The sequence below is a fragment of the Equus przewalskii genome, chromosome 8 (genome assembly GCF_037783145.1).
Source record: "Equus przewalskii isolate Varuska chromosome 8, EquPr2, whole genome shotgun sequence".
NCBI lineage: Eukaryota > Metazoa > Chordata > Mammalia > Perissodactyla > Equidae > Equus > Equus przewalskii.
Genome location: NC_091838.1, coordinates 84,554,970 through 84,564,209, shown reverse-complemented (window position 1 = coordinate 84,564,209; position 9,240 = coordinate 84,554,970). Strand labels below are relative to the sequence as shown.

Sequence of the window (9,240 nt, the reverse complement as noted above, 5' to 3'; positions counted from 1 at the left end):
AGGGGCCACAGCCTCCCTGGTGGGCACTGCCTGGGCAAACGAGGGCAGGTGAGCCTTCACCTGGGCCAGATGTGGCTTGAATCTGACCACAGAGGAGGCCACCTGCCATACCCACCTCTCCTGCCCTTGTCTGAGAACTCCAGGCAGCTTGGGGCCCAGCTGGCTAGAGGCAGCGGTAGCTGTGTCGCCCCAGGTTTGGAAATGTGGCTACAGCCCCTCCAGCATCTCCCCATCCTGAGGGACACTGCAGGCCAGCACAGGGCTTCTGACTTTTCACAGCAGGGCCCTAGGTACAGTGGCTTACTGGAGCCCAGTACGTAAGTCATGGTGGGGGCAGTTTGTCCTCCTGCCCGCCACCAAGGGTGTTCTCGCACGGGAGCAAGGCCTGGCCAGTAGGTGCCACAGAGCTCCTGGGCCAGCCTAGCCTGAGGCCTGGTGAGGGAAGCAATAGACTACAGGTGGGGACATGGGTGTGCAAAGGCCAACACTGATTCATTTACTAGTGTTTACTGTGCACCTGCTACAAGGCAGACACTGTCAGCACTGAAGGCAGCCCTGCCCTGTGGTGTCCACGTCCATGTCCTTGTCCTCACGGGCGGACAGCAGCAAACCACAAGACCAAAGCTCTGGACTCCAAGATAACATTGTTTCATGTTTTAGCAACTCTCACATTGGGGTTGGGGATGCGCCGGAGTTTAATTGTAGCATTTTCTCATTTTTAATGGTGCTTTCTTGATACCTGTGGGATCAAGAAGCACAAAACAAGGCATGTAGTATTTCAGGTGGTGATAAGCAGGGTTGAAGGCTGCCAGTGGAGGGGTGCCATTTCACATGGGGCACTCAGGGCCAGCTGGCCAACCCTGGACAAAAGAACAAGGAGGAAGCCAGGTTCCACAGGGGGAAGAGGGGAGCAGGGGTTGATGCTCCGAACAGAGGCATGTCCCCATTATCACTTGGGTTTTACAGGGGAAAGAGAAGAACAGAAGGGAAAGAGAAGAGACAGAGCCACTGGTGTGGGAGGCCAGGCCCAGGCGGGGTGGGGTGGTGGTGACGACACCATCAGGTTCTTGATGTGGACTGTGCTGCAAGTTGTGCCTACAGGATTTATCGCTGGGCTGGATGCGGTGGAGGGTGAGAACTCCAGGATTACACCCAGGCTTGGCACTTGAGCAACTGGACGGATGGAAGAGCTCCAGCTGAAATGTGGACTCCTGCGGGGGAGCGGGGGCTCTGGGATGGAGTAGCCAGAGCTCTGTTTGCACAGGCTGAGTTGGGTTTGTCTCTCAGACAGTCAAGGGGAGCTGTCAAGTGGATGGCGGGACATCGGAGGCTGGAGTTGCAGAGGGAAGTGTGCAGCACAAAGGCTCCGTGTCTGTGGGGCAGAAGCCTGCAATCAGGTGCCAGGAATTCTACCCAAGAGGTCCAAGGACTGGCACTGCCATGCTTGGAGGTTGGGGATAGAAAGACCCGCAAAGGAGCCAAAGAAGGGGCACCAGGGCCAGGGTAGGAGACCCAGGGGGTCCAGGGCAGACTGAGCCAAGGAGAAACACCAGTAGGTCTGTCCTCTGGGGCTCTCAGTGACCTCGACAAGAGTCGGGGGAGGTGGGGCTTCTGGGGAACCTGGGAGAGGCTGTCAGAGCCAGATCCAGGGCTGCACTGTCAAGGGCTGAAGGGGCAAAGGACCAGGGGAGGTTCTTTTTTTTATTTTTAAAGACTAGCACATGAGCTAACGACTGTCACCAATCTTTTTTTTTCTCCTTCTTCCCAAAGCCTCCTGGTGCATAGTTGTAGGTTCTAGTTGTGAGTGCCTCTGGTTGTGCTGTGTGGGCCTGATGAGCGGTGATATGTCCGTGCCCAGGATCCAAACCGGCAAAACCCTGGGCCACCAAAGTGGAGCGCGTGAACTTAACCACTGGGCCACAGGGCCAGCCCCCAGTCTATATTTTTTTATTGCAATAAAATACATAAAACATAAAATTTGCTATTTTAAACATCTCTAAGTTCAGTAGCGTTAAGTATATTAACAGTGCTGTGCAGCCACCACCACTCATCTCCAGGACTCTTCATCTTCCCACACTGAAACTGTCCCCGTTAAACAACTCCCCATCCCCCTCCCCCAGCCCCTGGCAGCCACCATGCTGCCTGCTGTCCCTAGATCGACTCCTCTAGGGACCTCACATGATTGGGATCACACAGTATGCGTCTCTCTGTGATGGGCTTATTTCACTTAGCATAATGTCTTCAAGGTTCATCCATGTTATAGCGTGTATCAGAACTTCCTTCCTTTTTAAGGCTGTATAATATTGAGTTCTATGTATTTACCACACTTTGTTTATCCGTCCGTCCATAGATGGACACTTGGGCTGTTTCTGTGTGTTGGCCACTGTGCACATGGGCATGTGTTTTAAGACAGGAGTGACTGCAGTGTGCCTGTTGGATGACGGAATGATGCAGGAGGGGTCTGTGGATACAGGAGAGGGTGCAGCACCCAGAGGACAACCCAGCACCAGGCGGGGGGCAGGCAGGTGTGCAGGGGAGCTGGTGACTCTGTCTGTGGCTGCTCTAGGCTAGGAAGGAGGACATCGGCTGGGAGAGGTGGGGGGACATGAAGCAGAGGAATGTGGGCCAGCACTGAGGTCCGCTGAGGTGTGAGGGGCTGCTGAGGGGAGTGCCAGCCATGTGCTGAGCCCTCAAGGGCTCAGGCAGGTCTGCCCCTCAGCCAGGGACCTGGGAAGGCCAGTGGGTGGCTGGGCTGAGACCTTTGCCCAGAAGCTAACAGACCCTTGAGTAGTGGCCTAAGGCGGCAGCCTGGTCCCAGGTTCCAGCTCCAGCTGGCCCAGCCGTCCTGATGTGGTAGGTGAGGAAAAAGACCAGTTTGGGCCCACAGTTTTCAGAACTGTGTGAGGGGGTGTCTGAAGCTCTCCCGCTTCCCTCATTGACCCAGGGATCCGGGAATCATCTAGATCCTGAAGGCTCTTCCCATCCCCTCCCCTGCCCCAGCACCCCCTTAGGACCCATGGATGTCACATCTTGGTGCTGTCCAGCATGTGTGTGGGTGGGGTGGGCAGGAGAAGCACTTGACCCCAGGCCCAGGACATTGTCCTAAGCCTGATGCCCTGCCCTGGGTGCCAAAGGACACTGGGGACAAAGTCCTTGGGCCTAGGCTTCCCCACCCCAACCACACTCCACCCCATGGCTGTATGTCATATCTACCCTCAGGGTCAGGGGTCACTGAACCAGGTGAGGAGGGGCCCTCCAAAAGGCAAGGCTGCCCTGAGACCTGGGTGGTGGTGTTGGCTGGCTCCCTGGGGTCTGCCCCTTCCCCTAGACTGCCAACTAGGCAGAGATAAGGCCCAGGGGTTCAAAGGCCAGAGAGGGAACCTGCAGGGAGGGGCAGGGAGCAGGGCTGGGAGCCACAGCCCTCCCCCACCCCCCTGGGCCTAGAGCCCAGGATCCTGCCACACTTCCTCCCCACCTGCAGAGCCCCTCCCCACGGGCCAGGGGAAGGCAATGTTGGGGGGGGGGATGGTGGAGGACTCAGGTTCCCATTTGTCCGTGTACGGCTTTCCTAGGGAATTTTCTCTGGAACATTTGTGGGGGAGCATGACTGAGCTGGCACCTCATCGGTTCCCTTGGACTCCAGCCCACCCCCAACACGGAGGGCCTAGGAGGAGAGGGCCCCACATCTCCACCCCCAACTGGGACCTCAAAGGCTCTGGGGTGGCGGTGGTGGGGTGGGGTTGGGGGTGGTCTAAGCTGTCTGAGCCAGCCAGGCCCCGCTGGAAGGGGCTGGGAGGGGAGTGGGGCAAGGGTGTGTAGAGGGGGGCAAGGGTGTGTGCTGGGGAGCTCACCGGTGGACTGCTGGGGATGGGGTCTGTGTGAGACTGTGCTGGCACCCATGCACCTCTGCCCCAGGCCCCTGTGCCTGAGGCAGCCCCTAGAGAGAGGGCCACAGGAGGTGACACCCCAGATCCTTGGGGGAGTGGAGAGGGTGGCCCTGCCCCACAGCTCTAAGGGGTGGCAGGCAGGCTAGCGCAAGCCCAGGCTGCCTTGGCCAGGGGAAGGGGCCCAGCTCCTCGCTGTGGGGAGGATCTGCCACTGGAATGGTTAACCCACGACGCCTTCAGCAGCCAATCACAGAGCCCTGCAGGAAATACCTGAGAGAGATCCTCGTGCCTGGGGCGGGCGGGTCGAGCCCAGCCCTAGTCCAGCCCCAGGCAGCCTGCGCCCGCCCGCAGCCAGCCCCAGCGAACACAGCCTCCCTAGGGCAATGAGCGCACGTGGGGGCCTCAGCATGGCAGGCCTGCTCCAGCTCAAGCCGGGGCTGCTGCTGGCCGTGCTGGTGGTGACTGGGACGGCGGCTCAGCCCGCCCTTCTTCTGACCTTGCTGTCCTCAGGCCAGGGAGTTCTGGACCGCGTGGCACTGGGCAGCCTGTTAAATACACTGGCGGCCCGTGTGCACTGCGCCGACGGGCCGTGTGGAAAGGTAATAGCCCCACCCGACAGGTCCCCCAGCCCTGGCCCGCTCCACCCCAAGGACTGGCAGCAAAGGGCCCTGGGCAAACTCCAGGAGGCGGGCCGAGGCCGGGTGGCCAAGAACCTGAGTGCCCTAGCCCTGCCTGCAGACCCGAGCCCACCCTCCTCTGCTCCTGTTCAGATAGGCCTGCTCTGCTGAGGGTAGGGGGGCTGCACTGGGGATACACAGCTCCAAGTCCCCAGGCTGCTCCCCCACCCCAGCTGCCCAGCAGTCCCCAGGCCATCAAGTTGGCAGTGGTTCCAGGAAGAAACACTGCAGGATGAAGGGACCACTACCTGGGGTCCCTCTGTGTGTACAAGCCTGTAACTGACGGTGGGGAGGAGATGCAAGGGGCGTGCATGGGTGTGTGAGGGAGAGGGCGGCGATTGGTGTGTGTGGACCCTGCAGGGAAGCGGGCAGCTCCTCAGCCGCAGGCACCTGGCCCCGGCCCACCTGTCTCTGCCCACAGTGCCTGTCTGTGGATGACGCCCTGGCCCTGGGCAGGCCTGAGAAGCCAGGGCCCCAGCAGTCCGTCTTGGAGCCCGGGCACATCGCCCGCCTCAGTGCTGCCGCTGCCCTCTACCTCAGCGACCCTGAGGGCACATGTGCAGACATCCAGGCTGGCCGCTGGGCCTCCCGCGCCGACCACCTCCTGGCCCTGCTTGAGGGCCCTGAGGCCCTGACCCCAGGCCTGAGCAGGCTGCTGCAGAGGATTCAGAGCCAGGTCGCTGGCCGGTCTACTGCAGAGGAGGTGAGGGCCCAGGCAGGCCAGCCATGTGGAGTGGGTAAGGAGGACCCGAGGGGGAGGGGAGACCACTGAGGGGGTCGGGCCTACCTACGGTGGGCAGAACATCTGAAAAGCCTTCCTGGGCACCTGGGAGAGTCTGAGGACACACTGGGGAGGCTGGCCTGGGCTGAGAGATCACAAATGGATGCTCACCACCCAGTGGGACAGGGTCTATGGGAGCCCTGGGACTGGGGGATCACAAGGGACAGTGGCTGAGAAGGCTCCTGGGGCCACAGGGAGGAGCCCAGGGGGCAAGTTGGGGGCCTGGGCCAGCTGGGCCAGGGAGAGGAAGGGGCTTCAGGGAGGGGATGGGCTGGGCCATGTCTTCAGGAGCAGGAAGAGGTGGTACTCTGAGGAAGCTGGGCCAGGACCTGGTGGAGGCAGGTCCAGGGGTCAGTGTCATCCAGGGAGCACTAGGGGTGATGGCAGAGCAGAAGACCAGGAAAGCCACACTGTGGGCAAGGCTGAGGGCCAGCTCCTTCCCCAGGCCTGTGTGGACCTGCCTCAGCTGCTGGAGGAGGCAGCAGGGGCAGGGGCTCCTGGCAGCCCAGGCCCAGTGCTAGCTGTCCTGCTGGACCACGTCAGGAGTGGGTCCTGCTTCCGCACCCTGCCAACCCACCAGTACTTTGTGGACTTCGTGTTCCGGCAGCACAGTGATGAGGCTCCCAACATCACACTGACTGGTGAGGCCTGGGCTGGGCCACAGAGTGGGGGGTGCCCTGAGCCCCAGTCTCTGTGTCCCTGGGGAGGGCATGGCTGGAGCCCATACACGCTTTGTAATTCTGTCCTCCCTGCCAGAGCTGGCAGCCTTGATGCAGCGCCTGGGGATAGGCGAGACCCACGGAGACCACGATGACCACAGTGACCATGATCATCTGGGAAAAGGGGCCAAGGCCCGGGACTCTGTGCAGCTTGCCACCTCCAACAGCAGCTCCAACACGTGGGACACAGTGAGCAACCCATGTGCCCCAGTCCTCGGGAGAGATGGGGTCCTACGGGCCTGCTCAGATTCCTGACTCCCCGTCCTGCCACCGCCAGCTATGCCTGAGTGCCAGGGAAGTGATGGCTGTGTATGGGCTGTCTGAGGAGGCTGGTGTGACCCGGGAGGCCTGGGCCCAGCTGAGCCCTGCCCTGCTCCAGCAGCAACTGAGTGGGGCCTGCAGCCCTCAGCCAGAGTCCTCCACCGAGGAGCAGCTCAGCAAGGCAGAAAGTGAGTGCCCACCTCCCCAGCTCTACCTGCCTGGCTGTGCCCAGGGGTGCTGGCAGCATGGAGGTGGGGCCGCACAAGGAAGAGGAAGTGGCTGCTGGGCTGGGGGAGGGGTGCGTGGAGCTGGGCCAGGGCTGGCTGGAGAGAGGGGTCACAGAAATGTGGGGGGCCTGGAAGAGAAGAGGATGAAGCTAGAGGTTGGAGGGTTAGCATGAGCAGAGGCCTGGCCCGAACCTGATGGCCTGCAGCCCTGGTGAGCTCCTGCTCACTCCTGGACCTGACTTGAACACCTTCCCCTGGGAAGCAGGGGGTGGGGGTCTCAGATTGAGGGAAGCTCTCACCTCAGCCCCCACCACCCCGCCCCCCAGAGTACCTGTATGGCTCACTGGCCACGCTGCTCATCTGCCTCTGTGCAATTTTCGGTCTCCTGCTTCTGACCTGCGCCCGCTGCAGCGCTGCCACCCACTACGTCATCCAGACCTTCCTGAGCCTGGCTGTGGGTGCGCTCACTGGTGATGCCCTCCTGCACTTGATGCCCAAGGTCAGCTCCAGCCAGGACCCTCCCACCAGTGACTCCTCTAGCCAGCCTTGCTTCAGGGTGCGCCCTCCTGGGGCCCTTCTGCACCCCTAACCCTTCTCTCCTTGTCTGGGGGGAGGAAGCCTAAGGCACAAGCATGCGCTGCCCCCCAGGTGCTGGGACTGCACACCCACGATGGGGAGGGCCATGACCAACAGCCCACCTGGCGCCTGGTGGCCATGCTCGGAGGCCTCTACGCCTTCTTCCTGTTCGAGAACCTCTTCAACCTCTTGCTGCCCCTGGACCCAGAGGTCAGGCGGGAGGGGGATGGACGCGGTGGTTGGACGGGGCGGAGGCGTGGTGGGGCTGAGCCGCTGTCTCCGCAGGACCCAAAGGACGGGCCTTGCAGCCACAGAGGCCACAGCCACGGCGGCCACAGCCACGGCGTGTCCCTGCAGCTGGCGCCGAGTGAGCTCCGGCCACCCAAGCAGCCCCACGAGGGCTCTTGCGCTGACCTGGTGAGCTGGCCCCGCCCGATGTCCCCACCCCAAGCGGAGCCCTCTTCACAAGGACCCTTTCCCGCGCCTACATCCCTACCCCCACCCCAGGGCTTCTGCCCCTGGCCTCCGATGCTGATCTGGGGACTCAGCCTCGCCGCGCCCCTCCTCGCCTCATCCCCGCCCAGGGGCTAAAACACACGGACCCCTTCCAGGTGACGGAGGAGAGCCCGGAGCTGCTGAGCCCGGAGCCCCGGAGACTGAGCCCAGGTGAGCCCTGACGGAGGCCCCGGAAGGGCTGGGGGCCAGGGGTTTGTGCGGAGCGCGGGCGCAGGCCGGGGGCGGGGAGGTGGGGGTCGCGGAAGTGGGGTACCAGGCCGACGCCGGCCCACGCCCGCCGCGCCCGCAGGGCTGAGGCTGCTGCCCTACATGATCACGCTGGGCGACGCCGTGCACAACTTCGCCGACGGGCTGGCCGTGGGCGCCGCCTTCGCGTCCTCCTGGAAGACCGGGCTCGCCACCTCGTTGGCCGTGTTCTGCCACGAGCTGCCGCACGAGCTGGGTGAGGGCGCGGGGCCGGGCCGGCCCTGGAAGTGGGCGGGACTGCGGGGCGGGGCGGTGCCTTCCAGGGTGGGCGGGGCTCTGCCTGACCCCCGCCCCCCACCGCAGGGGACTTCGCTGCCCTGCTGCACGCAGGGCTGTCGGTGCGCCGGGCGCTGCTCCTGAACTTGGCCTCGGCGGTCACTGCCTTCGCCGGCCTCTACGTGGCGCTCGCAGTCGGCGTCGACGAGGACAGCGAGGCCTGGATCCTGGCGGTAGCCACCGGCCTGTTCCTCTACGTGGCGCTCTGCGACATGGTCAGGGCGGAGGGCGGAGGGCGGGAGGGGGCCGCCCTGGGTGGGAGCTGAGCAGGCGCGCTGAGCTGGCCGCTGACCCAGTGCCCACCTCAGCTCCCGGCCATGCTGAACATGAGGGACCCGCGGCCCTGGCTCCTCTTCCTGCTGCACAACGTGGGCCTGCTGGGCGGCTGGACCGTCCTGCTGCTGCTGTCGCTGTACGAGGACAACATCACCCTCTGATAGCCGCCGCCCCATCTCTGGCCTTTGACTCGGCTCCTGACCCTGGATTATCTCAGCCCCTTAGACCTGCCAGCCACACCCGAACCTGTATCCAGCTACCCGGAGAGCCCCAGGCCTTTGAGAACCTCCCTCCTCCATGCCCCAGCACCCAGCTTCAATAAAGACATTCTTGCTTTGGAGCCCAGCCTGCTTTCCTTGCTGGAGGCGAAGGGTCTCCCACCAAGAAAGGCCAGCTAGTGGGGCAGTACCTCTCTCCCCATGGTAGTGCCTGGGGCCCTGATGAGGAACCGGGCTAGCTGTGCTCAGGGACATCTGGGCAGCCAGCCTCAGTCCCCTCCTCTGTAATGTGGAGACCCTGCCTGGGGAACGCAGTCAGAGAAATTGAACAGGGTCTGTGGGCCATAGATGGGACCTGGTCTCCAATTAGGAATCAAACTCATTTACTTATAGCAGAAAAACCAAAACAGCCAGCAGATGAGGGCTCATTTCTCTCTCATGAAAACTAGGCTTGGGGATAATCAGACCAGAGTGTGTGGCAGCCCATGGTCAGTGAGGCCCAGGCCTCTTCTGACTCTGCTCCGCTGTCCTCAGCAGAGGCCAGAGCCCCCTTGCAGTTGTCTTCTAGGGCTGTGGTGTA

At 62.5% G+C, this 9,240-nt stretch overlaps 1 protein-coding gene and 1 long non-coding RNA gene across 4 annotated transcripts; one reads left to right on the top strand and one right to left on the bottom strand.

The window, feature by feature from the left end:
- Window positions 1-627: 627 nt before the first annotated feature.
- Window positions 628-4,410, bottom strand: LOC139085309 (uncharacterized). The gene is made up of 2 exons (XR_011543579.1): window positions 4,158-4,410; window positions 628-1,372 (listed from the first exon to the last, which is right to left on the bottom strand). It is a non-coding gene; the product is annotated as an uncharacterized lncRNA (long non-coding RNA).
- Window positions 4,005-8,782, top strand: SLC39A4 (solute carrier family 39 member 4). 3 transcript variants are annotated; one of them, XM_008526213.2, is made up of 12 exons: window positions 4,005-4,486; window positions 4,986-5,267; window positions 5,791-5,986; window positions 6,102-6,253; window positions 6,342-6,513; window positions 6,879-7,051; window positions 7,201-7,338; window positions 7,414-7,545; window positions 7,740-7,794; window positions 7,934-8,086; window positions 8,194-8,381; window positions 8,475-8,782. In XM_008526213.2, the coding sequence occupies exons 1-12, from the start codon at window positions 4,271-4,273 to the stop codon at window positions 8,601-8,603; spliced, it is 1,986 nt and encodes a 661-aa protein (XP_008524435.1). In that variant the 5' UTR covers window positions 4,005-4,270; the 3' UTR covers window positions 8,604-8,782. The 3 variants fall into 3 exon arrangements, with proteins under 3 accessions (XP_008524435.1, XP_008524437.1, XP_070488454.1); XM_008526215.2 differs by lacking the exon at window positions 7,934-8,086 and having other exon boundaries at window positions 4,162-4,486; XM_070632353.1 differs by lacking the exon at window positions 4,986-5,267 and having other exon boundaries at window positions 4,185-4,486.
- The last annotated feature ends 458 nt before the right edge of the window (window positions 8,783-9,240 follow it).

Bases quoted from the DNA above. Each gene is read 5' to 3' on its own strand.
- SLC39A4 (XM_008526213.2), top strand. From the start codon at position 4,271: ATGAGCGCACGTGGGGGCCTCAGCATGGCAGGCCTGCTCCAGCTCAAG. The intron at 6,254-6,341 runs GTGAGCAACCCA...TGCCACCGCCAG, and splicing joins GCTCCAACACGTGGGACACA to CTATGCCTGAGTGCCAGGGA. The intron at 8,382-8,474 runs GTCAGGGCGGAG...TGCCCACCTCAG, and splicing joins ACGTGGCGCTCTGCGACATG to CTCCCGGCCATGCTGAACAT.